We start from the raw sequence: 26,459 nt of genomic DNA on the forward strand, positions 1-26,459 counted from the left end.
CCTAAATTTTCTAGTACTATTTATGAACATTCGTTTGTTGTTTCGGCTATTAGGTTCTGACAAGATTTGCCACCTGAAAATAATAATAAAGTTAACCGACATTTTTTATTTTTTTATTTCGCTTAATTTATTAATTTATAACTAAAAAATATTTTTAAAAAATTGCCCTTATAGTTTTTGAAGTTTTTAACAAATGAAAAAAATTTTTTTTAATTTTTTTGTAATAATTCTTTAATAAAAAAATCATAAAAATTTTTAGATGTTGGCTAACTTTATTTTAATCAGCTGAAATCCCAAATTCTCTTAGCTTAGAATCATATGAATCCAAGCTATTCGGTTTTTTTATGTTTAAATTAGCTAGATTTCTATTTAAATTACTGATAAATACTGGTAAAGTGTAAAAATTTATAAATTAAGATATTTAAAATTGTAACCATGCTACTCTTTCTGAATGTACTAAATTCTTTATTTACTCAAGCTATACTTCAAATTTTAATTATATTATTGACGGATAATACAAAATTCTTATACTTAAGCTAATACTTCTAATCTTAATTTTATTACTTATGTGAAACAAAATTCTATGTATTTATTTCTTGCTATTTGGCGTTAAGCCTTGGCATTTCAATTCAATAAATAAATAATAATTTTTTTTAATTTTCACATGTGAAATTTTTTTATAAATTTATTTCATAATAATTTTATTGCTATAAAATTATAAAAAAATTTTTAATGTCAGTTAACTTCAGTAGCTTTAATAATAAATAAAATAAACGTAAAAATTATACTGAAATTTGCAAACAAACACTTTTTGAGACTTATTATTACAAATCAATTTATTATCCAAAAATAATTTTAAAAAATTAGCCAGATTAACTTATAATTATTATAAAAAATAATCTTATAAAAAAAAGTTGTTGGCAGGTTAGAACTTAATTATTACGTTTGTTAACAAAGAAAATTTGTCAAAAAAAAAATTACAGCCTATTGTAGTCAATTTTTTCCAACTGCACCAGAGGTTTCAGTTGTTCAGCAAAAACCCGCATGTCTTCAGCAATAGCATCCTGACCACGAGGCGCCAGAACACTCAACTCAACTAAGTAACTCGAAGAGATAGCCTCCATCGAGTCCATGACTTTTCCTTGAGGCATTTTAAAAATTTTTGACACGGTGATCTTCATTCTTCCTTTCCTGAACATGTATCCTCTTATGATGTACTCGAAGTCGAGTCTGCAGCCCATTTCAGTGAGAAACTCGATCACAGTATTGCTCGTACCGACGTCAATGCTGCTGCGAACAACTGCGGCCCTCGATTTGTCTCCCAGCTCAGGTTGTCCGATGTATCTCAGCTGGAACGGCATGTCTGGGTAGTCAATTGCTCGCCTGACTCTTAGTGACACAGGAGGATCTGTTGGTCCGCTAAAAAATAGTTTATTTTGATTATTTTTAATATGATACTGAAGTTAGTTGACAACTGTCAATTTTTTTTTATTTTCGTAACAATCAATTATAATAATGAAAATAAAGTTAGCCGACAGCTCAAAATTTTTATAATTTTTTTTATTAAAAAAATTATTACAAAAAAATTCAAAGAAATTTTTTTCATTTGTAAAAAACTTCAAAAACGATAAGTGCAATTTTTTAAAAATATTTTTTAGTTCTAATTTAATAAATTAAGCAAAATCAAAAATGTCGGCTAACTTTATTAATATTTATAATAAAAAAAAATTCTTTTAAAAATTTTAACTCATGTTTTTTTTTTTTTTTTTATTTTTATTTGTGGAATTTTTTTCATAATAATTCAATTGCAAGACATTGAAGATAACTGACATTAGGAATTTTTTAAAAATTCCACTTGTGAAAATTAAAAAAAATTTTTAAACCATTTTTTTTTTATTGTAATTGATTTGTTTTAAAAAATAGAATAAATAAATTATTTTTATTTTTTTAATTAATTAAATTAGAATTAAAAACATATTTTAAAAATTATCTAAGTGGGGAATTTTTTTATAACTAATATAGCCGACGTTTTTCATTTTTTTTTAATATTAAATTAGAACTAAAAAATATTTTTAAAAAATTGTATTTGCAGTTTATCAAGTTTTTTACAAATGAAAATTTTTTTTCATTATTTTGTAATCATTTTTTCAATAAAAAACAATTCTAAAAATTTTTGTATGTCGGCTAATTTAATTTCCATAATTTTTTTTCAATTACTTGTAATAAATTTTTGATTATAAAAAAATTCTAAAACTTGTCAGACGTCAGCTAACTTTATTCTCATTATTAATATTTTAAATACCTTCTTATGCTAAAGCATGCCTCATGGTCGTGAAAAGATTCTGTTCCGCTGTCAACGTTGTCGCACAACCCTCGGAGACGATGGAGTAGAACCTCAACTGCAGTGTCTAGTACAGATCCTTGTAATAAATATTCTTGATTAGGAATAATATTTGATTGTATTGCTGAATGTAAACTATCAACAGCTGATGAAATTGCTGAGGCCATTTTTTTTATAATTATTGAATTTTCCGTTTTTTAAAAAATCATTTATGATAATAACAGTAAAAACTTTTGACTTGTAAATAATAACACGGTACATAACAACATAACCTTGGAAGCTTGAAAACTGTTATGTTGATTCTGCAAATTTGAGAATTAGAAACTTGGACTTGCGCCATCTATAATTCAATTTTTTGTTGACGAAATTATAAGCTGACAAGTATAAGAAATTTTATATAGAAAATTACTCTCTGCTAGATAATAAAAGTATGAAATTTATAAAAAAAGTGTTTTCATCATAAAATTAATTTTTATCCATATTATTTAAAAAATAAAATTATAAAAAATCTATTTTAGATTATTTATAAAAGTGACTATCAATTATTGTTATTAAAAAGTTTGGAAAATCCAAAAGTGCACGCCTCATAATGCTCATCCATTTTTTAAGAAAAAAAAATTAGAAAAACGGTTGACCCTGAAGGCCATCCCTGCAACTTCCCGCTAATTCCATACTTAGGCGCTTAAAATTGCGCCAATGACGTTTTTGAGCTCTTCGAGCTTAAAATTTACAATTTATGGTTTATTTTAAGCTTTTTAAGCTCAAAAAGATTACTTTTTTATGCTTTTGAGCTCTTCGAGCTCAAAAGTCTGATAGGGATTTGATGACACTATTTTTTAATTTTTAAACCGCAATAACTTTCGAATGAATAAACCGATTTTCACGCGTTTGGCAGCATTCAATGCAGTTTTTCAAGCCTCACAAAGAATCTTAAATTTTGAATTGATCGCGCTAGGAATTTTGGAGTTATTCCGAAATAACACTTTTTTCGGTTTTCTTTCGTTCACGATATCTCTCGAACGAATCAACCGATTTTGACCGGACTGGTGGCGATCGACGTGGTTTTTTGAGGTTAAGAGCTGATTAGTTTTTGGAATTGAACCATCAAGCCGTTTAAAAGTTATTCCAAAAAAACCACATTTGAAAAAAATTTTTTTTTCAGTTTTTTGAAGATTTCTCAAAATCTATTGATCTGAATCGGTCCAAATAGTTTTCAAAATCTAAGTTTGGTCAAACCCTTTCGAATGGCACCAACCGCGATTGAATGGCACCAACCGCGGTTCACATACTTTCACACACACACACACACACACACACACACACACAGACACACACACACACACACACACACACACACACACACACACACACACACACACACACACACACACACACAGACACACAGACACCGTGACAACCTCGCGGGGATAGTCAGGGAAGCTTTCTGTGACCTTCAAACGTCGAGATCTGATGAAAACTCGGTTTTTGCAAAACGGGGTGAAAACAATAACTTCCCGATTTTTGAAAATCTTCGATTTTCGTAGCGGGAAGTTAAAAATTGTGAAATTGATTAAAAAAAAAAAAAAATTATAATTAAGTAATTTCTTACAGTATTTTTTTTTTTTAAATATCAGCGCCCTTTTTTTTGTCATATGCGCACGCAATCTAAAAAAAAATCTAGCTTCATCAAGTGGCGCCATAGTTTTCACGTGACAAATGCGAAAAATTTGTTTGTCTTTGTACGATTGTATCGTAATAAATTTTAATAAAAATTCAATTTAAAAAAAAAATACGTAAACTAGGCTACTGATATGAAATACGGACCCAGTTCATCGCATTCGTAAACTAATAAAAAAGGTCCGGTCTTGAAATATCAATTTGTTCGGGAGTAATCATTGGTACATCCAAAATGGGGTGACATCCGGACGTCCACGTAAAATTTTTTTCAAAACGTTTTTTTTTTCAAAATAGCAACATGAAATGATTTTAGAAAGTAAAAGATGGTTTAATTTAAGTGTTTCCTCCGTGTACATCTACTTATATTATTGTATAAGTGTAATACGGTTGTGATAGAGACATTTAAAGATCACAAAATTGCTTGACCTTGACGAGTCGAGTATAAAGCACAACCTCACGCGCTTCGCGCTATGAGGCGTGCAATAAAAGAAGAAATCGTAATATTGATGAAGTTAGCTGAAAATTGTCATTTTTTTTAAATTTTTATAACAATCAATAACAATAAAAAAAAATTGTTTTAAAAATTTTCCATGAAAATTAAGTTAGCAATTTAAAAATTAAAAAAATTTCTTTTTATTAAAAAAATAATAAAATAAAAAGAAATTTTGATTTACAAAAAAATTGAAAAACTGTAGGTGCAATTTTTAAAAAATATTTTTTTGTTCTAATTTAATTGTTAAATAAAAATCAAAAAATTAAAAACGTCGGCTAACTTTATTATTATAAATTTTCCGCTAATAATTTTTTTATAAATTTTATAAGTCCAATTTTTTTCATAATAATTTATTTGCTATAAAATTATAAAAAAATGTAATGTCAGTTAACCTCAGTAATGAAAAAACCACAAAAGGAATTTTAAAATATTTATTATACAAATACTTATAAAATTTTTACAACTTTAAATGATTATTGACTAATATATTGTATTAGCAATCTTAAAATATATAAGTGCAGTGAAAAATGATATTTAAGATTGAAAAAAGTACAATATAATTTTCAACGGTGATTATGAATTGATCAGTGCAATTATAGAGCATGACACCAACTCGGCAGTATGTAAGTATATATATTATCACAATACGCTTAAAAACTTATTATAACAACTTCTAGTCAACTAAAGGACCCCAGAAGTGTTTGCTGGGCTTAGTATGATCTTCAGTCAGGAAAAATTCTCGCCCCAGTCTTACAAACTCTGTCTCTGTTATTTTTTCATCTTCATTCTGGTCGATGTGGGCGAAGGAGATCACCGCGTGCTGTAAGTAGTCGTCTTGATTATTAAGAAACCGGGATATAAATAAATTAATGATTTAAAAAAAAAAAAAAAAAAAAAACAAACACTTACATCGTTATCTATATCTAAACACTTGAAAAATAATTTGTACTCTTCTACAGATATTTCTCCATCGCCATCTTTGTCAACCGCCTGCAAGCAGACGATAAATATTATCAGGTAGCTGAACAAACAAACTGAAACATTGTGAATAAAAAAAATAATATTTACGTACCTTGAAAAGGAACGGCAGAAAATGGTGGCATTTTCTTTTCAGCGACGTGTCGTTCAGCACGTGATGCATTTCTTCAAGGTACTGCTCCACACCCACCAGATTGTAGGGACTTATTTCGCCCCATTGTTCTTGCCACATGTCCTACAAACAAACCAATCGTTTATTCAAATGGAACCCGCATTTTATTTATACAAACAATTTCAAGGTTTTCTTCTTTATTTATTTACTTGATGTTTTTATTTATTCATTAAAATACTTACACTTAAAACTTTTTGGAATTCTTTTTTAGCCTCCGGAGTAAGATGTCCAATATCAGCGAATCTGTCTGCTAGAAGCATAAAGTCTTCGTAGCTAATTACTCCATCCTTATTAACGTCCAAGTGACTGTGTAATGTTCTCATTTTTCTTCTCCAAAAGACTGACTGACCCTAAGTATAATTTATAAATTATTTAGTAAGCCTCAATCAAGTAGCTACTTTGCCAATATAAATAATAACGAGCAACCTTGCAGTCACTATGTGACTGCCGTGACTTGTGAATTATAAATAAATAAAATTTTGCTTTATTAAATAATGACTTTTGCACGCCTCATAGCGCGAAGCGCGTGAGGTTGTGCTTTATACTCGACTCGTCAAGGTCAAGTAATTTTGTGATCTTTAAATGTCTCTATCACAACCGTATTACACTTATACAATAATATAAGTAGATGTACACGGAGAAAACACTTAAATTAAACCATCTTTTACTTTCTAAAATCATTTCATGTTGCTATTTTGAAAAAAAAAACGTTTTGAAAAAAATTTTACGTGGACGTCCGGATGTCACCCCATTTTGGATGTATCAATGATTACTCCCGAACAAATTGATATTTCAAGACCGGACCTTTTTTGTTAGTTTACGAATGCGATGAACTGGGTCCGTATTTCATATCAGTAGCCTAGTTTACGTATTTTTTTTTTAAATTGAATTTTTATTAAAATTTATTACGATATAACCGTACAAAGACAAACAAATTTTTCTTATTTGTCACGTGAAAACTATGGCGCCACTTGATAAAGCTAGATTTTTTTAGACTGCGTGCGCATATAACAAGAAAAAAGGGCGCTGATATTAAAAAAAAAAAAAATACTCTGTAAGAAATTACTTAATTATAATTTTCTTTTTTTTATCAGTTACACAATTTATTTTTTCTTAAAAAATGAATGAGCGTTATGAGGCGTGCACTTTTGGATTTTCCAAACTTTTTGTTAAATTGCACTATACTTTTTTAACTATTGACGTTTTAAAAGTTATAAGCTCATCCTGATGTTACACTCATTTAAGAGCTTTCATTTGAGTACCCACATGCATTTTGATATATTTTTCATATATTCATATATCGTCGGTACTTTGGTAAAACCTCGTATCTCTCATTTAAAATACACAGAAGATACGAGGTTTTACCAAAGTACCGTCGATATATAATAAATAATCAATATATAAAAAATTGATGTGGGTACTCAAATGAAAGGTCTTGATGAGTGTAACATCGGGATAAGCTTATATCTTGAAAAATTTTAATAGTTCACAAGATACAAGATGATTTCTTAATTATTGACATTTTTTAAGATACAAGCTTATCCCGATGTTACACTCATCAAGAGCTTTCATTTGAGTACCCACATCAATTTTTCATATATTTTATATTTTTGTATATATAAATATATAAAAAATATATCAAAATGCATGTGGGTACTCAAATGAAAGGTCTTGATGAGTGTAACATCGGGATAAGCTTATATCTTGAAAAATTTTAATAGTTCACAAGATACAAGATGATTTCTTAATTATTGACATTTTTTAAGATATAAGCTTATCCCGATGTTACACTCATCAAGAGCTTTCATTTGAGTACCCACATGCATTTCGATATATTTTTTATATATTTATATATATAAATATATAAAATATATGAAAAATTGATGTGGGTACTTAAATGAAAGGTCTTGATGAGTGTAACATCGGGATGAGCTTATATCTTTAAAAATTTCAATAGTTCACGAGATACAAGGTCAGTTCTTAATTATGTATATCTAGAAATAGAGCATTTTCGAATGCAGCCTAAATACTTATCATCATAAATTGACTATTTGTGAGAATAATATGAAACCTTGAAAAGGCACAAATTCGAGTCAAGACTTTTCTAACGATACCAAATTTAACCATAAAAACCCATTTTATCATATAAATACACTAGCCACGAAATTTTGCTTATTCTCTTAATAATATAGATGACATTTCATTAAAATTAATTTACCAGATTTTGACAATTTTTTTTTTTTAATAAATTATGGCGAAAAAAAATTGAAATTTTAAAAAATTAAAAATGCTATTTTTTTAAAATAATTCTTTGAAAAAAATTTATTTCTTTAATTAAGAGTAAAAAATAGTCAAATGTTAATTTTAATGTCAAATTTCATGATTTAAAATAAAAAAATTTGACTTAAAGAAATTAAAAAAAAATGTTCGTGCAATTTTTTAAAACTGTTTATTAAATTGTCAAAAAAATTATCAAATGTCAAATAATGTTATGCTAACAATGCCTTTATTTGAGCATCTGCAAAACAGATATTTCTGTGTTACCCCTAATTTTGTATTAAATAGATAAAACTCCAAAATTACACCGTAAAAAATTTCTACAAAGAATTTTTTCTCTTATAAAAAAATTGAAAATTTATTTACTTATTTTTTACAATTATTAATTCCTGAATCAGCGATATTATTCTATTAATAGACAAAGCATGATTATCTTGAGTAATCAAAGAGTTAAACACGTACTTATCATTAGCAAATGCTTGTAATAATAAAAGTAACTAATAATTATTCATAAGTTAATATATTAATATGCTAACGCGAATAATTACCATACTCGATTTTTTTAAGTAAAAATGATATTTGGGTGAAGGTTGATAAACACTAGCTTCTCGATATCATTGACGATAACCTTTTAAACTATATCAATACAGTTTCCTTTTTGTTTTAAATAAAAGAGTTAAGTGAGTCAGTTTATTTAAATGAAACTGAAATGAATTTTATTGCAGATTACAGGACGCTAAAATATTACGGACCAAACGGTGTTTGCATCCAGTTTCAAGGACAGCGACTTAGAATGCACCGTTAACGTCGTTGACCGGTCCATACTTTCATAGACAACTTATGCAGTCTATGTACAAGCATTGCAGCAAGTATTTCTTCAGCTAAACTTTAATTATACAACAATTAAAATTAATAGAAAGTATTTTTGCATTTCAGTGCAGCGTTTATCTATCTGGTACAACTTAAAAATTGCTTTGATAAAATTATCAAGCAATTGGGACAGCAGAGTTATGACCTGACATGACCTATGAGTTTAATGAGTAAAGAGGTTGAATGTATAAACTGTCCCTTGAGAATTAAATTGATATTTTGGAGCTCAATAAATGGCAAGCCGGATAGAACGATCAGTCAATTTATAAATCACGGTAAATTAAATCCGAGTTATTTTTATCGTTGTATTGTCAATCGTTTTAATGAATACGAAACTCACTAGGTCACGTTCTTCATCGGAGTCACTATCACTGTCGCTTTCCTCGTCCACAGATGCTGAAGCTCGGGATTGATGGACATTTCTTTTGCTCGACATTCGCCTTATCATCGTCGAGCTAAATGGCTGAAAAATTTTAGATTAATATTACAATATTACTCAGTGTTTAATACACCAGACGGCGATTAACATAACTGCATATATGATAATGATAATTATCCGTTAATAATAATTACAATCGAGCTATTGTTTTGAAAGTTTTTTTATAGAGGATTTTTCTCTCAGGTAAACATATGTTTTATGTTACAACACGTTTTAATGTTCTAATATGGCATTGCAAGTTTTATCTGATCAGCGGTCAGTTGTTATTTATTTTTTTCCGATCAAACTTTTAAATTTTTATTTATATTTTACAGAATTTTATGTTAAATTTTTTATAATGGAGTGAAAGTTTCAGTAAACTGTATGTATTGTACAGTACTGGAAAATTGCGATAAATTTTTATAAAGAAGAAATTATTTTAAATTGAGACTGAAGAAATTTATTGAAGATACCAAAAAATTACAATATTTTTTTATAAAAAACAATAATCTCAAAAAAAAATTTTTTTTTAAATAATTGACAGTCTTAATTATCTACATAAAAGAAGAAATTTAAAAGTATTTAAAATATTCAGAAGTATTAAAAAGTAATTCAAATTTATTTATTTTAAATAATTTTTTAATTACTTTTTTAATCAGGGTATAAAAAATTGGTTATTTTTCAACTTCTTATGCCGAATAAGAATCAATTAAATGAACAAGTTTTTTATTCTATAAAACATGAGTAGTATTGCAACTTGTAAATACAATTTTCTACATATTGAGTTCACTTAAGTGCATTAACCCGATAGAGATTATGAAACAAATCCACTCACATACAACTTATTAAATTTTATCTTTAAAATAATTTTATATTTTGTTTACATTCAATCCACCCTTGATTAATAAATCTAATTTTAAGTTATTAAAAACCATTTTTTTGATTAAGATTAATTTAAAAGATATTTGACAATTTTAAGAATTTTTTTAACAAATAAATTATGGCAAAAAAATGAGAAAAAAATTGACATTTACAAATTTAAAAAAATACAAAATGCAATTTTTTAAAAATAATTTTTCGGAAAAAATTTGTTTGGTAAATAAAATTAAAAAATTGTCAAGTGACTGTTAACTTTAATGTCATATTTTTTGACTGACATAAATATACACTTAGCATAGATTGAATAATTTCAAATTAGATTTCTTAATCAGGGACTAATTCAAATGAATTTTTTACAAAGTTTGCTTGACTCACGACCTTTTTCAGAGCTCTTAATTTAAAATTCAAATTTTAAAAATGAGATTCGCTGAAAACAACCTACGATCGAAGGATTTTCGTACCGATGTCGATCACCTTGGATTAAATCCAAATTTTATCTCTATCAAGTAAGTAAAATAATAATATTATTATTATTATTATTATAAAAACTGCATATGTAAGCAGTGTGTTAAAGCTTCTAGAGCCTTCTTTATTTTTTTCCAATTTTTTTTTCTGTCTATAGCAACGCGACCGGCTAAAGAAAGGGGACGACCCTTCTCCAGAATATTTTGCGCAGTTAAACCTGATGTTTTCAACTTAAATTTCGTTGACTACAATGTTTTCATCTGCAGTCATATTTTGATGATTAATGTAAAAAACAAACTGCATTAAATTAATAAAACCACAATCGGTAATATAATTTTAATAACTATAAATATAATATTAAAAATAAATATGTCTAAACATTGATACCGATAAACAGATAAATAACTAAAAAATATTTACCTGTTTAATAGGTCTCAGATCGGCAAATAAAGCGATCGTTTTTGGCAAAACTCGCTTATCGATATTAACACTCTTTGAAATAACGGATTGCAATCCGCGTCTTAGAAATGCTGAAGCCATTATTTGTTTATTTATATTTTTATAAATTTACAAAAGTAAATCGGTAATGATCGGCAGTAAATTGTGTACAAAACTAATCGTAAATACGCGGACAGTATCCTTTTTATTAAACCCGCGGCGTCCTCCCACTTTATCTGCTACGCATGCGTATGTAATATATTAAATGTACTCCCTTTTATCTTCTTTGTGTTATTGTTTATTTTTTTTTTTATTTTCACCAAGCCCATCGTATCATTGGCGTCGCAATTGCGATTTTAAATATCTGGGGACAGTAATTATGATTTTTTACAGATAATATTTAAACTTGCATCCAGCTATTAATAGACTAATAATTTTTTTGCCGGCTCTTGTAAGCATTGATGTCTCTAGATCTTGACCTCCGTCTGGGAAAAACAATTAAATAAATTAGATTAATAAAAACGTCATTATTATCAATTTTAAATTGTAAATAATTAGTTATATTATTAAATTAGCGGGCGTCATTAATGATTTTTGATTTGCAGTAAACAAACTGGTTGACGTACATTCTATCGCGTACGTGACTTGTTGCAAGTATCGCTCATATCAATGAAATAAAATTTATTCGACCGAGTCGATCCAACAGACTGGTACTAGAAAAGTTCAACTATCGTAATCGGTTTTACAATAAATTGTAAACAAATATCAAGGACTTTTATCAAGGATATTTCTGTTTACAATTTAATAGTTCGTATATTTAATTTTATTTTCAGTAAATAGTTATTTTTAATTTTTTATTTTATAATTTTTTTTTTCTTAAAGTTATTTACAAGATCTTTCATAAAGTGATTAAAATAATTAATTTTTAGGATTATAAGTGCTTCCCTTGGTATAAATTTAAATTTAAATTTAAATTCATTTTTATGTATAAATTTAATTAACAATTAATGTGGTTGGTTTAACTTTTTTTGTATTCGATTCTCTCGACTTTAACTTCGTCGCCTACCAACTGGTAAACATAAGTCACCACTGTTGAACTTTGAATGTCCATTAGCACGAATGAAGGAATGACTGATCTGAAATTAAATATATTTTTGATTTAACGATATGCAGAATTCTATTTAAATAAGGGACATGATGTTAATGTGATTTAATGTAACATGGGATGGGAGAGTATCAAAGTTTTTCTGTAAAAGCTGTACTTAACAAAATGAATAATTTTTGAAAAGTACGTAAAAAAACGAACAATTTAAAAAAAAAAAAGTTGAATATCACAATTTACTAAAAAATTTATAAATTTTTTTAATTGTTCATTTTTTATGTATTTTGCAAAAAAAAATGTATCAATCAAATCAAATAGAAATTTCGTTCAGAAAAAAAAAATATATATTTTTGATTTTGAAAAAAAAAGAAAAAAAATATTTTAAAAATTTTATTTAACAAATATATATTAAGATATTTAAAATTGTAACCATGCTACTCTTTCTGAATGTACTAAATTTTTTATTTACTCAAAGATTTACTGAAATAAAATTTTATGTATTTATTTCGTGCTATTTGGCTTTATGTCTTGGCATTTAAATTCAATAAATAAATAAGTAAATTACCTCTAGAAAATTATTTGAAGAAATTGCATTTATTATTTCTTACAAATCTTACTTGTAGAATTTTAATAAATTTTTTTTTCATGATTTATTCTTAAAAAAAATTATTAAATATCTGGGAATTTTGATAAAATGTCAGTAATTTAAATTAAAATAGAAAAAAAATTATATTTTATTACTGGAAGTTAGTTAATAAATAATTTAAATAGATTTTTAAAAATAATTTTTTTTATAGGTTTTTATTTAATAAAATTACGAGAAAAAATTGTATAACTTATTAGAGACAGTAAAAAGTACAGAGGTTGATAAATAAAAATAAAAAAATAAGTTATAAAAGAGAGAGTTGATTACTTACGTGTCAAGAGGATTGTAAGCGCCAGTAGCAGATCCTGGGTTTATGTAAAACTTATTTTCATGCTCATAAGCTTCAAATTTATGCGTGTGGCCGCTTATGAGAATATCGACGTCCAATTGTCGCTGGATTAACGCTAATGACTCTGGGTCGCCCCAGGGTACTACTTGGTGGCCGTGAGATAGACCGATTCGAAATTGCCCGACTGTCACGACTTTTTGTTCTGGGTAATTGAGATTCTGCAAGTTGGAAATTATTTTTGGAATTATTTATCAAATTTTTATACCGCAAATTAATTTCTATTAATTCTAAAAATTTTTATAATTTTTTTAATTTCTCAAAGTAAATATTTTTTTTTTTTTAATACTTTAGTTGTTAAAAATATGATACTGAAGCTGAAGTTAACTAACAACTGTCAATTTTTAATTTTTATAGTAAATTAATTACAATAAAAAAAAATATGACGTTAAAGTTAGCAGTCACTTGACAGTTTTTTGATTTTTTTTTAAATAAATAAATTTGCTCCGAAAAATTATTTCTAAAAAATTGGATTTTTTATTTTTTTAATTTTCTAAATGTCAAATTTTTTTCTTATTTTTTTTTTGACATGATTTATTTATTAAAAAAATTTTTAAAATTATAAAATGTCTGCTAAATTAATTTTTATTAAAAAAATGTATTAAAAAATTTCCACTCCATTTTTTTACAATAATTTTATTGAAATAAAATTATAAAAAAATTTCTAATGTCATTTAAATTTAGTATCTTGTAAAAAATGTCTAAAAAATGTCAAATGTCTGATTTTTTTCAGTACCATAAAATTACACTTTTAAAAAATAATTTTATAATGAATAATAATGAAAATTAATTTAGCCGATATTTGATCATTTTATAAATTTATGTAACAAATAAATTATAGTAAGAAAAAATGAGAAAAAAAATTGACTTGTAGAAATTTTTAAAAATTAAAAATGCAATTTTTTAAAAATAATTTTTCAGAATAAATTTGTTTGTTAAATAAAATTTAATAATGTTCAAGTGACTGCTAACTTTAATGTCATTGAATAATAAAAAAAAAATGTAAATGATTTACCTCATCAAAATCACCTCTAACAACATGAACATCACTGGCGAGTGTTTTTAAATAATCATAAGACTCCTTAGTGCAAAGATTGCCAGTACACAAAATATGCTGGATCCTTCCAGGTACCAAGAGTTTTTTAAATTTACTCGGCAGACTACTGCATCTATGAGGAATGTGCAAATCTCCAAGTACTAATACAAGCTGAAAATAAATAATTAATAACAATTGATCAATAATTAAACTTGTGACAACAAGGTTACATTCAACTAAATTGTCAATATTCACATTTATCCATCTAAATAATAATCGATTACACAGTTGATCATTTACTCACCATGATTAATTATTTACTGAAAATTTCTTGGTAAATTTAAAAAAACTACTGCATTTATATATGTAATTATTTGTCAAGTAATTTCGAGATGACAATTGTAAGGGTTATATGTTATATGATTAGAACGGGGTGGTACTGTCAAACAGTCCTGTCATTATCTTCGGCAGCTAATAAAATATGCTTTTGTAGTTTAAATATTTGCACACAGAGGGCAGCTTAAAATTTTTTAAACTGAAATGATATTCTGATCAAGTCATCAGAGCGGGAAAAAATGTCAACATGTTTACGTTTTCTACTTAGATAATTTTATGTGTTTATTTGTTTATTTATTTGGCTAATAATTGGTGTTTAATTTTAGTAAATTTTTTTTGAAATTCAAAAGTGTTTATATAAAATGAAATGTGTGATACCTGGTGCCAATGTGAAAAGTAAGTTTTTTTTTATTTTAGGTTAATTTTTATTATTTTTCACTCTGAAAAATATTTATCTAGTATTTTAATTTGTGTTTGTAAAATTTTATTGAAAAAAATAATTTTTTTCTAGTATTGGCAAGAGCAATACACGCACTTGGAAAAATAGGAGAAGAATTATATGTACTACCTCAAGAGAGATCATTGTCATTTCGCACTGTCAGTATGACTAATTCAGCGTACTGTGACTTTACATTTAATGATCAATATTTTTCGTACTACAATTTCGGTAATTTGGAAGAAGATGATGCGTCTAAATGCAAAGTTTCTATGAGAGTAAGTTGCTTGATAAATAATCAGCTGTCATTGCTTTTTTTGTTATGACATAAAGTTAGCATGGTATTAAAGTTAGCCGTCACTTGACCATTTTTTAATTTTTTTTAACAAACAAATTTATTTCAAAAAATTGCATTTTTAATTTTTTTGAATTTCTACATATCAATTTCTTTTCCATAATTTATTTGCTACAAAAATTATTAAATATCTGCTAAATTAATTTTTATAAAGTTAGCAATTATTTTACCATTTTTTTATTTTATTTAAAAAAAAATTTTTTTCCAAAAAAATATTTTCAAAAAATTGCATTTTTAATTTTTTAAAATTTCTACATGTCAATTTTTTTTCCTAATTTTTTTTTGCAATAATTTATTTTTCACCAAAATTCTTAAAATTATTAAACATCTGCGAAATTAATTTTTATAATTATTTTCTAAAATTTGCATTTTTAATTTTTTTAAATTTTTACATGTCAATTTTCTTCTATAGATTTTTTTTCCATAATTTATTTTTAGCTACAAAAATTCTTAAAATTATTAAATATCTGCTAATTTAATTTTTATAAATTTAGCAATTATTTGACCATTTTTTTATTTTATTTAAAAAACAAATTTGTTCCAAAAAATTATTTTCTGAAGTTACATTTTTAATTTTTTTAAATTTCTACATGTCAATTTTTTTTCTTCATGTTTTTTTCTCATAATTTATTTATTAAAAAAAATTGTAAAATTATCAAATATCTGACAAATTAATTTTCATTTATTTTTTGTTATAATATTTGATTTTTTCCAGGCAGCAATGAGCGCATTCAAAACACCTAATCTAATGGACAAATTAGTAGAGACCTGTCACATTAAATTGCAAGAAAATGCAACAAAACTCATCATTGTACTTAACTATAAAAACAGTGTACGAAAAACATTTCTCTTAGCAATTTTAAATTGTGAAAATTTACAGGTAATAAGAAATTAATCTTTCAATTTTTTTAAGTACTAATCATAAAATTATTTACAGGCTTCGTACAATAAAGATAATGTTCCAAATCATTTGATAGTTCAGCCGAAAATTTTGTCAGACGCGGTACAAAATTTTCAGCAAAATTTGACTGAAATAACATTAGATGTCTCATCAGACAAAATATTACTCAGGAATTACGTCAATGACACTTCTAGTAAGATTTATATTAATTTTTATTTTTTAAGTAAATAAAATAGTTCAAAGGTAATTAATTGATTAAATCATTACAGACTTATCAAATTTAACACGTACTCAACTCGCATTAGCAGTTGGTGAATTTGATACATATAAAATAGATCAAGATGCTTGTGTTACATTTTGTATGAAAGAAGTTCGTCCAATAATGTCTATAGCTGAGTTGGTTGAAAGACCGCTTCATTTATTATTTGAAGTCGCTGGAAGGTATAAAAATATTTTTAAATAATTAAAATAAAATTAGCAGACATTTAAAAATTTTTTTTATCAAAGAAATTATTATAAAATAAATAATAGTTAAAAAAAACACGCTTTATATAGAAAACCAAACTAAAAAAAAGAAAATAAATTTTAATAAATATAAATTAATAATAGTCTAAATAGGAAAAAAAATGTATTTTATTTAAAAAAAAAAAGCGTGGGGTGCTTTTTAAGATATTTATAATTATTGACACTATGCACCCCACGCTTTTTTTACAATAAAATACTTTTTTTTTCTTATTTACATTATTATTAATTTATATTTAAATCGAAACTATGTCTATCAAATAGAGACTGACAATAAGTCAGAGTACTTTATGTACTTGTTAAACTAAATACGGACTTATTACTATTACTATTACTTATAATTACTATTGTTAAACACAATGGAACTGTTATTTTTTTTTTTTTCTAATGGAACCCACTTAATGGCTTTGCTATAGGGTTCAGGGTATTGTTTAAAAAATAAAATATTTATTAAAATTTATTTTATATTTTTTAGTTTGGTTTATTTATAATAGCATGTTTTTTAGTTATTTTAAAACATTATTTATTTCAATCTGCTATTAATTCCGTGATTACTATTAGTAACTCTACAAACATACATACAAGTGAAGCTAATATAAAGCATGTAAAAATTTTTTTATAAAATTTCACATGCAGAAAATTTGAAAAAATTTTAAGTGCAATTTAAAAAAAAAATTTTTTTGTTTATCATTAAATTATTAAAAAAAAAAAAATTTAATGGCTGCTAATTTTTGCATAATTTTTAATTATTAAATAAAATAAAATAATTATTTAAAATTAAATTATAGACCAGTTGTTTTCGTACTGAAAGACATATCATTCGAAGCAAATCTAGTATTATCAACAATAAACCCTGACCTGGGTAACTCAGGACTCGCGGATGCGTCAATCCACAACCGGAGACAAGCTGTGAAGAAACGTGGCGCCTTGCAAAGAGGCACTAAGTCATCAAAGACTAAAGAAAAGCCAGCGAAGAAATCTAAAGTGAGCTCTATCGCTGGTAGCAGTATAATCCAGTCGGTCAACACTGACAACTCTCCGATGACCAAGGGCAAGAAAGTTCCAACGATAGCTGAAAAGGCCGTCGAGTCTCCACGCACTAGCAACGACTCAGATCGAACTGTTCCTGTCAGCGATGGCTCCGGGAGAAGACGATCTAGTCTTATTGCAGAAACTCCTTCTGAACGATCCACGCCATCGGGTGGAACGCTCAGTGGCGCTTCCTCCGCGTCTATTTTTACCCCAGCTGGTAAAAGAAGAACCAGTGGTGATGACGGAAATTATTCTGATGGTGAACCTATGGAACAAGACGATATTGTTCCGAGTTCTCCGCCTCCTAGGTCCAGCAAAAAGGCCAGGATGATTTTTAAGAAGTGCCTTCAGGCTACTTTTGATCCTACCTCGTTACCAGGCCATGATTTGGTGCTTGCTAAAGATTCTGATGAAGAGTCTGATTAATTTGTTGTACCTATTTTTGTTCCAGTTTTTTTTTTTTTTTTCTTATAGTGAGTATAAATGTTGTACACTCAGGACAATTTTTTATTTTTGAATAAATGATATTTATAATTTAAAAATTGTCTAATGTAGAATATATTTATACTCATAAATTGTTATATAAATTTAGTAGACATCTACAAGTCACTTTTCAATAATAAAATTAAATACAGAGTTTAAAACCTAAAAAGGTTTTAGAAAAATTTTTTGACTTTTTCTTTGATATTTTTATTTATTTTCTAAAATAAATTTTTAGATGTCTCCTATTTTTATCATCATCTTTAATTATAAATGTACATAACTATTTCTTTATTAGTTGAAAATAATAAATATTTTCTATAATTACTTAGATCGAAAAAATTATTGTAATATTAATGTATATGTATCATAATTTTATAAAGTTTTTCGTGCACCTATGAAGACTATAGGTAAACATTTCACACTACCATAATTCAATTTAAATCAGTTAATCATCTTCAGATATTAAATTATTTAATAATAAAATAATAAAATCTATTTTTATAAAAATAGTCAGTTATAATTATTTAGAGCTTCTAAAGATGAAATTTTTTTAAATACATTTTTTTTTTGCCATAAATCATTTGTTGAAAAAATTCTAAAAATTATCAGATGTCTTTCCATTTTAGTGTCATTAACATACTTGTCAAAAATTAAATTAATTTGATCTATTTCATTGTTTAAATTTAATAAATTTATAAAAAGTGAAGTATAGTTCTACAATTTAATATAAAATCTGTCAGCTGACAGCTGTCAATTTTTTAAATTTTTACAACAAATAAATTACAATAAAAAAAACGCTTCAAAAAATTTTCACTAATAATTTTTTTTTTAATTTTCATACGTGGAATTTTTTAAAAATTTTTTCATATTAATTTCATTTCAATAAAATTATAAAAAAATTTCCAATGTCATTCCCACAATATGACATTATTGACTTAATTAATTATTTTGTAGTACTTACCTGCCCGTAAGAGGGAGCTTATGTTTTTATAATTTTTTTAACCAGCTAAGTGAGTTGTCAGCTCAAGTCTTATCTGTATTTCATCAATAAGAACAACATAAGCACATGGTTTCTTCAAGAAGATAAATATATATATTTACTGAGTTTTTTAAATCATTTTATTTAAGTAAAAAGTTTAATATAAAGTGTTTTGTTTTTTTTTTAAATTAAATTCATTATGTCAGCGAAAAGTTTTATAACAAAATTATCGGCCCTCGCCAGTGCGGGTATTGGCGGTTGGTACGCGGGTACATATTACGAACGTAATTATAAATATGTAAACAATGACAGTAGTAAAAAAAATTTAAAAATTAAACAAATGCCAGGATTACCTTTTTTTGCTACTGTGTCAGCTGCTGTGCCGATGGTACCTAGTGATAATGACAGCTCCAAAGTGTCAACGTCACGCGTTTCACAGGTTATATTTATTTATTGATAATTTACTGACATTAATAATAATAAATAATGACATTAATGTTAACAGTCACTTGTTAATTTTTTTATTTTATTTAACAAATAAATTTTTTGCAAAAAATTGCATTTATAATTTTTAAAAATTTTTGTGTCATTTTTTTTGCCATAATTTATTTGTTAAAAAATTTTAAAAATTACTAAATATCTGTTAAATTTGTTTTCATTATTAATATTTTTTAGATTATGAAGTATGGATTTCCAAGTTTAGACAATATAAGATCATTTGATGATTTTGTGCTGGCATATGACAGAAGAAACCGTGTAGCTCACTGGGTGTTTGAACATTTGTCAAGAGATAATTTGAAAAGTGGTGATGATGTCAACCGAGCATCTTGTGAATTTAAAGCTGATGAAAGTATTCATCCTTTTTTCAGGTAATTTAATATTTATGACATCTAATCATTTTTAGAATTTTTTAAACTAATAAATAATAGCAAGAAAAATTTCTTCTTTAGAAATTCTAAAAAATTATAAACTTAATTTTTTTTTATAATTTTCTGGACCCAGTTTATCAAAAAAAAAAAATAAAATTAAGTATCTATTAATAAGTGTTATAATTAAGAGAAATTTGATACTTTTTAGAAAATAAATTATATAAAGTAAAAATTTATTTTTTGCTCGACGGGCAGAAAGCGTCAACTTTCGGCCCGCTGCGCTAAGCGAAGTTGCCCCTTTCTGCCTTCGTCGAGCAAAAAAATAGTATACACTCCGCGGGAAGTAAATAAGAAAGCCTCAGATCACATGTTTGTTGACCTCGGCTTCGCCTCGGCCAACAATTGCATGTGATCTGAGACATTTCTTACTTTACTTCCCTAGGTGAGTAATAATATACTATTAAAAATTTCATTTTTAGAAGCTCTAAAAAATTATAAATGCAATTATTTAAAATAATTTATTGTTAAAAGAAAAAAAAATTGTCATTGTTGATTATTTATATGAGTAATACAACAAACAAACGAGTGAATAATTGGCAAATAGTTTCAAATACAATTTATTAATAAGGAGAAAATATACGTGCTAACACTTTAATAGCTCAACAAAGACTGACTCCTTACAAGTATGCAGTCATACAATAATCCTTATTGGTATTTTTATAAGTAACACATTAAATCGGATGACTATAGAAATGAATATAAGTATGCATGTTTACTACAGTTGTTAAACTTTTAACAGTCATTAATATTTTTATAAATTAAAAAGAAAAATAGTATGATCAGCTTTAAAATTTTTTATTAGGTCAACTAATGCTGATTATAAAGGAAGTGGATACGATCGTGGACACTTGGCAGCTGCTGGAAATCACAAAAATTCACAAAAAAACATCCAGCAAACTTTCTTCCTGTCAAATATGGCCCCTCAAGTTGGACCTGGTTTCAATAGAAATTCATGGAATCGTTTGGAAAAATATGTTAGACAATTAACTAAGACTTACAGAGACGTGTATGTCTGTACTGGACCTCTTTACTTGCCAAAGTAATTATAATTTTAAATTTGTCATTAATTATAAAGTAGTTTTTTGATTGATCAATTTTTGAATTTTCTGAATCAACTATTTTTTTTTTTTTTTTTTTTTTTTTTTTTTTTTTACAGGCGAGAAGGCGATGGAAAAAAATACATAAAGTATGAGGTAATAGGTACTAATCACGTAGCAGTACCGACCCACTTTTTTAAAGTAATAGTCGGTGAAACTAATGATTCTAAATTAGAAATGGAAGTTTATGTTATGCCTAATACGGCAATTGACGACGACACGCCGCTAAAAAACTTTCAAGTACCTCCTGAGAGTGTTGAGCGTGCCGCAGGACTTTTATTTTTCGACAGAGTTTCTCGGGATAGATTGTCAAAAATCAACGGGAAAAAAATTTAATGTGCAATTTTTTAATTTATAATTAAATTATAAAATAGTAAATTTGTAAATAAAAATATGTAAAATTATTTTTTTTTATATTTGGATTTTTATAATCAAATAATTTTAGTTGATACATTTAATACACTAATATATTGTAAAATAATGTACATATAGATATATTATATTAGTTAATAACTAGTCACTACATAGTTAAAATTTAATAAGTATTTTATCATTAATTAATTAATTAATTAATTATTTGTACATTTAACAATAGCCATTTATCCACGCTGACTAAATTAAGTCTAAATTTAATAATTACTATACATATATTTTTTTTATATCCTTATACTCGTATACTTTATCAATTTTCTCAAGAATTAACTTAAAACACTCTACATCTTGGTTCAATATAAAAAAAAAAAATTTTTTTTCTATTGAATGACAAGATTTACATTTCAGTCTTTAATAATTATGTCTTTTTTGGGTGGGGAGCATCTCTATAGAGAATTTCTCTACATTTTATAATTCCTCAGGAGAAATCTTTATTTTAAAAAACTCAGTATAAAACTCTACAATGAAAACAAATCAATTTAAAAAATCCTTTTTTTGAAAATCTCTCAGGAAACAATCGATTACTGTGGAACTTCTTTATATCGTAAAACTTTCAGGCGATACATCTCTTAGAAACAAAAGCTCGATATTTTGCTAAATTCATGTTTATTCTTTTTTTATTAAAATAATAAAAAATATAAAGGTGTAATCTATATCTATACTAATAAATGGAGAGCCGATTTTTTTGTCCGGTTATACACATTGAAAGTTACAATGAATATTAGCTAGAATAATTGCATAGATAAAAAGTGCATGCCAATTCGATGGAATTGGGAATCTGTGCAAGTCAAAACAATACACTAATTAAATTTCAAGTCTAAATTTAAAAATGAAATTCTATAAAGCGCCCAGCGGAGCGGGCGAGTAATAGCTAGTTATTAATAGTTATAACATCTATAAAATATTTTTTTAAATCTAGTTTTCATCGGACGATCACATTTTGAGGTCCTAAAAAACTTTATATTTATGATTATCTTTATTAAAAAGTTGATGTGACGTTTTCATTGTTGTCGCTTTTCGTTGCTAACTTAATAATTCAAGAATTATACATAGTAACTTTACAAGATTGTATAATTGTGTATATTTATATCTTGTACAGAGCCTGAAGAAGCTGAGAAAATACAGCGAAACTTTGCGACCTAAGATGCAGCAGCATTCCGTTCATTGATCCATATTCCCTCTGAAATCTTTACATCTTATGTTTATGTTGGATTTTAATAGTTATCATTATTCCACTGATTTCTTTTAAGAGAGTACTGAATAAAAATAGTAAAAATATTGATTAATTAAATTGTCGATTATAAAAATTTTGACAGAAACGTGCAAAGCGCGCTTGATTTTCTAGTCTTTATTAAAAAGTTGATCTGACGTTTTCATTATTGTCGCTTTTCGTTGCTATGGTGACCACTTTGGTAATGGTTACTATAGCAGCGGTTACTATGACAATGGTTATCATAGCAACGGTTACTATTACGACAGTTATCATAGTAACCGTTACTATGACCACAGTTATCATAGTAACCGTTGCTACGGTAACGATTACCATAGCAACTGTAACCATAGCAACGGTTACTATGATAACATTTACCATAGCAACGGTTACTATGATAACATTTACCATAGCAACGGTTACTATGATAACATTTACCATAGCAACGGTTACTATGGCAACGGTTACCATGGCAACGGTTAAATATTAATGAGTTAAATTTGTAAAAATGTTGATTAAGGAGGTATTGCCCCAAGAAAAAGACACCAATAGGTTAGGACTATTGGTTTCTTTCTCACGTACTAGTGCTGCCTCTCTTTACAGACTATCGCTCACTTACTTCCACTCAAGTAAAATATCGAAAGTCACTAACTTCAAACATTCTTTATAAAAAAATGAATACCGCTCGTTTGTGTTATTTTTGATAAAAAATACTTGTTATAACTTCAATTAAATATTCTTAGTTTTAAAAAAAAAATCCTAAGAAAAGTATGGTTGTTATTCAATAAAATGTTCACTCTAACTACGGTCAGGACAGGGAATACATGTTAAATGTACGATTTTTAATTGCTAATATTTTGAAAATTAAGCCAGCAAGGACTATTAAAAAAAATTTATTCGTATAGAGGACACTTAAAAGTACGCGTATTCAAAAATTGAAGAATATTGTAAGAAAAGTGATTTTGGGCAATATCTCCTTAATGAAATTGTCGACGGAAGCGCGCATAATGCGTTCGATTTTCCCGTTTTAATAAAAAAAGAATATACATGAATTTAGCAAAATATCGAGCTTTTGTTTCTGAGAGATTGTTTCTTGAGAGATTTTCAAAAGAAGGATTTTTTAAATTGATTTGTTTTCATTGTAGAGTTTTATACTGAGAGTTTTTTAAAATAAAAATTTCTCCTGAAGGATTATAAAATATAGAGAAATTCTTTATAGAGATTCTCCCCACCCTCTTTTTTAATATAAATTTTTATTTTAATCGCTTAATTACTTTGGTCGCGATGGTATTACATAATTATTAACAATTTAATTAAATATTGATAGTAATAATTAGTTAATTAAATTAAATATAATATAAAAGGTTAATTACTGGTATAAATGAACAATTACCTAGTTAAGTATTTACAAAAATAACACATACTAAAATCCGTGCAATTAATTAAATAAATTTAAAATAAAATACATTTTAAATATTTCGAATGAGTAATAAAAAAAAAATATTTACTACCACACAAGTCATGTCTCGTTACGCTTAATGATAATTGTCATTTAATTAATAATTAATAATTAATAATAATAATAATAATATTTATAAAATATGATAACTCGGATATTTAAAAATTCATTAGGCACTATATGGACGGGTCTTTTTTCGATGCCTTAATAACATTGATTTTATTTTTGTAAAATATGAGTAATATAGTAATAGTAATAGTAAATTTTTTAGTTTTACGTTTACTGTTAAGTACACTTAATAAATTGCTTTAAAAGCCCTGGATATTAAATACCCCGAGCGGTTTGCTTATTTAGAGAAAAAAAAAAAAATAAATTTTAAAATCGTTATATTGATTTAACCGCAGGCAATTATGTTCGAACGTAATTACCTCATTGTAGCGGGCGTAATTGCACAGCTCAGCGATTTACTTAATCTTCTGGTTTAAGGTCCGAGAATAATGCGGCGAGGACTAGAAATAGTAAATAATAATTATTATTTTTACCGTAATGGTCGATTAATTCTGAGAGATTTTCTGTTATTGGTTTTGATTAAAACGTCTTCTTGTTCTTTAAATCAGTCGCTCTTCAGGAGGTGGTTTCATTACGTTGTCCATTTCCACCCTCGGGTTGCTGAATTCTTGCGCACTGGGGCTGTATGTCCCGCGGGTGGCACGTTTTTTACGCGCTGCTATTATAAATAGCGTTGCAGATACTGTTATCGCCGCGAGAATTACTGCCACAATGGGTCCGACGATTAAAGCTATGTCCTTTACTTGACTTCCCAGCAGATGTTCCGACTGAAAAATTTTTATTATTTTATTTTATTTTTCTTCTAATAGGTTATTACCTTTCAATTTCTATTAAAAAAAAATTATATTTTTTTTAAACAATAAATTATTTTTAAAAAAATATTAAAAAAAATTTGCAATTATAATTTTTTTTTTTAATTTTTACATATAGAATTATTTTATAAATTTTTTTTTTTATTGAATTATTTAATATCTTTTTAATTCAGTATCATAAAAAATTACACTGAAGTTCATAGACATAAAATTTTTTAATGAATTTATATTAATAAAATTATTATGAAAAAAATTTCACATGTAAAAATTAAAAAAAAAATTATTAATGGAAATTTTTAAAAGAATTTTCATTATTGTAATTTTAATTTTTAATAAGATTTAAAAAAAATTCTATGTGTAAAAATAAAAAAAATTTTTTAGTGAAACTAATATTCAAAAGCATTTTCATTATTACTAGCAACCTTGCAGTCACTATGTGACTGCCGTGATTTGTGAAGTATAAATAAATGAAATTTTGCTTTATTAAATAATGCTTTTTGTTAAATTGCACTGTACTTTTTTCATTATTAACGTTTTTAAAGATATAAGCTTATTCTGATGTTACACTCATCAAGAGCTCTCATTTGAGTACCCACATGCATTTTGATATATTTTTCATATATGCATATATATATAATATATATAAATATATGAAAAATTTATGTAGGTATTCAAATGAAAGCTCTCGATGAGTGTAATGTCGGGGTGAGCTTATATCTTTAAAAATGTCAACAGTTCACAAGATATTTGTTAAAATGCCCTATACTTTCTTAAATATTGACTTTTTTAAAGATATAAGCTCATCTCGATGTTACACTCATCAAGAGCTTTCATTTGAGTACCCACATGCATTTTGATATATTTTTCATATATACATATATGTAATATACATAAATATATGAAAAAATGATGTGGGTACTCAAATGAAAGGTCTTGATGAGTGCAATATCAGGGTGAGCTTATATCTTTAAAAATGTCATTATTTGACAAGATAAAATCTCATTTCTTAATTATTGACATTTTTTTATATATAAACTCATTTCGATGTTACACTCATTGAGACCTTTCATCTAAGTACCCACATGGCATTTTTTATATATTTTATATTTATGATATTTGTGAAAAATATAAATATATAAAATATATGAAAAGTTAATGGGGGTATTCAAATGAAAAGTCTCGATAAGTGTAATGTCGAGGCCGGCTTATATCTTTAAAAATATCATTATTTGACAAGATACAATGTCATTTCTTAATTATTGACATTTT

At 26.3% G+C, this 26,459-nt stretch overlaps 6 protein-coding genes across 10 annotated transcripts in view; 2 read left to right on the plus strand and 4 right to left on the minus strand.

The window, feature by feature from the left end:
- Window positions 1–843: 843 nt before the first annotated feature.
- Window positions 844–2,613, minus strand: LOC123272403 (mediator of RNA polymerase II transcription subunit 18). Its single transcript, XM_044739146.1, has 2 exons — window positions 2,303–2,613; window positions 844–1,419 (listed from the first exon to the last, which is right to left on the minus strand). The coding sequence occupies exons 1-2, from the start codon at window positions 2,506–2,508 to the stop codon at window positions 978–980; spliced, it is 648 nt and encodes a 215-aa protein (XP_044595081.1). The 5' UTR covers window positions 2,509–2,613; the 3' UTR covers window positions 844–977.
- A 2,386-nt stretch (window positions 2,614–4,999) lies between these two features.
- On the minus strand, window positions 5,000–11,131 carry LOC123272563 (sarcoplasmic calcium-binding protein). 2 transcript variants are annotated; one of them, XM_044739436.1, is made up of 6 exons: window positions 10,991–11,131; window positions 9,149–9,271; window positions 5,844–6,011; window positions 5,584–5,724; window positions 5,421–5,501; window positions 5,000–5,331 (listed from the first exon to the last, which is right to left on the minus strand). In XM_044739436.1, the coding sequence occupies exons 1-6, from the start codon at window positions 11,108–11,110 to the stop codon at window positions 5,185–5,187; spliced, it is 780 nt and encodes a 259-aa protein (XP_044595371.1). In that variant the 5' UTR covers window positions 11,111–11,131; the 3' UTR covers window positions 5,000–5,184. The 2 variants fall into 2 exon arrangements, with proteins under 2 accessions (XP_044595371.1, XP_044595372.1); XM_044739437.1 differs by having other exon boundaries at window positions 5,195–5,340; window positions 5,422–5,501.
- Window positions 11,036–14,581, minus strand: LOC123272564 (vacuolar protein sorting-associated protein 29). The gene is made up of 4 exons (XM_044739439.1): window positions 14,443–14,581; window positions 14,118–14,309; window positions 13,028–13,263; window positions 11,036–12,144 (listed from the first exon to the last, which is right to left on the minus strand). The coding sequence occupies exons 1-4, from the start codon at window positions 14,443–14,445 to the stop codon at window positions 12,027–12,029; spliced, it is 549 nt and encodes a 182-aa protein (XP_044595374.1). The 5' UTR covers window positions 14,446–14,581; the 3' UTR covers window positions 11,036–12,026.
- A 120-nt stretch (window positions 14,582–14,701) lies between these two features.
- LOC123272562 (cell cycle checkpoint control protein RAD9A) lies at window positions 14,702–18,242 on the plus strand. The gene is made up of 6 exons (XM_044739435.1): window positions 14,702–14,870; window positions 14,986–15,188; window positions 15,981–16,145; window positions 16,203–16,359; window positions 16,436–16,607; window positions 17,477–18,242. The coding sequence occupies exons 1-6, from the start codon at window positions 14,837–14,839 to the stop codon at window positions 18,144–18,146; spliced, it is 1,401 nt and encodes a 466-aa protein (XP_044595370.1). The 5' UTR covers window positions 14,702–14,836; the 3' UTR covers window positions 18,147–18,242.
- Window positions 18,243–19,196: 954 nt separating this feature from the next.
- On the plus strand, window positions 19,197–21,570 carry LOC123272810 (endonuclease G, mitochondrial). Its single transcript, XM_044739802.1, has 4 exons — window positions 19,197–19,621; window positions 19,858–20,051; window positions 20,914–21,150; window positions 21,268–21,570. The coding sequence occupies exons 1-4, from the start codon at window positions 19,382–19,384 to the stop codon at window positions 21,542–21,544; spliced, it is 948 nt and encodes a 315-aa protein (XP_044595737.1). The 5' UTR covers window positions 19,197–19,381; the 3' UTR covers window positions 21,545–21,570.
- A 1,444-nt stretch (window positions 21,571–23,014) lies between these two features.
- LOC123273475 (protein crumbs) overlaps window positions 23,015–26,459 on the minus strand; it is a 46,254-nt gene continuing 42,809 nt past the window's right edge. For all 4 annotated transcript variants that reach the window (XM_044740892.1, XM_044740893.1, XM_044740894.1 and 1 more), the window contains one exon: window positions 23,015–25,145. In XM_044740892.1, the coding sequence (XP_044596827.1) occupies window positions 24,918–25,145 (228 nt within the window). In that variant the 3' untranslated portion in view covers window positions 23,015–24,917. The remainder of the gene's footprint in view (window positions 25,146–26,459) is intronic.

The sequence above is a fragment of the Cotesia glomerata genome, linkage group LG10, assembly GCF_020080835.1.
Source record: "Cotesia glomerata isolate CgM1 linkage group LG10, MPM_Cglom_v2.3, whole genome shotgun sequence".
Classification (NCBI taxonomy): Eukaryota; Metazoa; Arthropoda; class Insecta; order Hymenoptera; family Braconidae; genus Cotesia; species Cotesia glomerata.

Excerpts from the sequence above, each read along its gene's own strand:
- LOC123272403 (XM_044739146.1), bottom strand. The coding sequence starts at position 2,508 with ATGGCCTCAGCAATTTCATCAGCTGTTGATAGTTTACATTCAGCAATA. Across the intron at positions 1,420-2,302 it reads GCATGCTTTAGCATAAGAAG|CGGACCAACAGATCCTCCTG; the intron begins GTATTTAAAATA and ends ACTATTTTTTAG.
- LOC123272563 (XM_044739436.1), bottom strand. The coding sequence starts at position 11,110 with ATGGCTTCAGCATTTCTAAGACGCGGATTGCAATCCGTTATTTCAAAG. Across the intron at positions 5,725-5,843 it reads AATTCCAAAAAGTTTTAAGT|GACATGTGGCAAGAACAATG; the intron begins GTAAGTATTTTA and ends GTTTGTTTGTAG. Across the intron at positions 5,332-5,420 it reads GTTTAGATATAGATAACGAT|CACGCGGTGATCTCCTTCGC; the intron begins GTAAGTGTTTGT and ends GACTACTTACAG.
- LOC123272564 (XM_044739439.1), bottom strand. Across the intron at positions 13,264-14,117 it reads TTAGAGGTGATTTTGATGAG|AATCTCAATTACCCAGAACA; the intron begins GTAAATCATTTA and ends TCCAACTTGCAG. Across the intron at positions 12,145-13,027 it reads GCTTACAATCCTCTTGACAC|ATCAGTCATTCCTTCATTCG; the intron begins GTAAGTAATCAA and ends ATTTAATTTCAG.
- LOC123272562 (XM_044739435.1), top strand. The coding sequence starts at position 14,837 with ATGAAATGTGTGATACCTGGTGCCAATGTGAAAA. Across the intron at positions 14,871-14,985 it reads ACCTGGTGCCAATGTGAAAA|TATTGGCAAGAGCAATACAC; the intron begins GTAAGTTTTTTT and ends ATTTTTTTCTAG. Across the intron at positions 16,360-16,435 it reads TTACGTCAATGACACTTCTA|ACTTATCAAATTTAACACGT; the intron begins GTAAGATTTATA and ends AAATCATTACAG.
- LOC123272810 (XM_044739802.1), top strand. The coding sequence starts at position 19,382 with ATGTCAGCGAAAAGTTTTATAACAAAATTATCGGCCCTCGCCAGTGCG. Across the intron at positions 20,052-20,913 it reads AGTATTCATCCTTTTTTCAG|GTCAACTAATGCTGATTATA; the intron begins GTAATTTAATAT and ends ATTTTTTATTAG. Across the intron at positions 21,151-21,267 it reads GGACCTCTTTACTTGCCAAA|GCGAGAAGGCGATGGAAAAA; the intron begins GTAATTATAATT and ends TTTTTTTTACAG.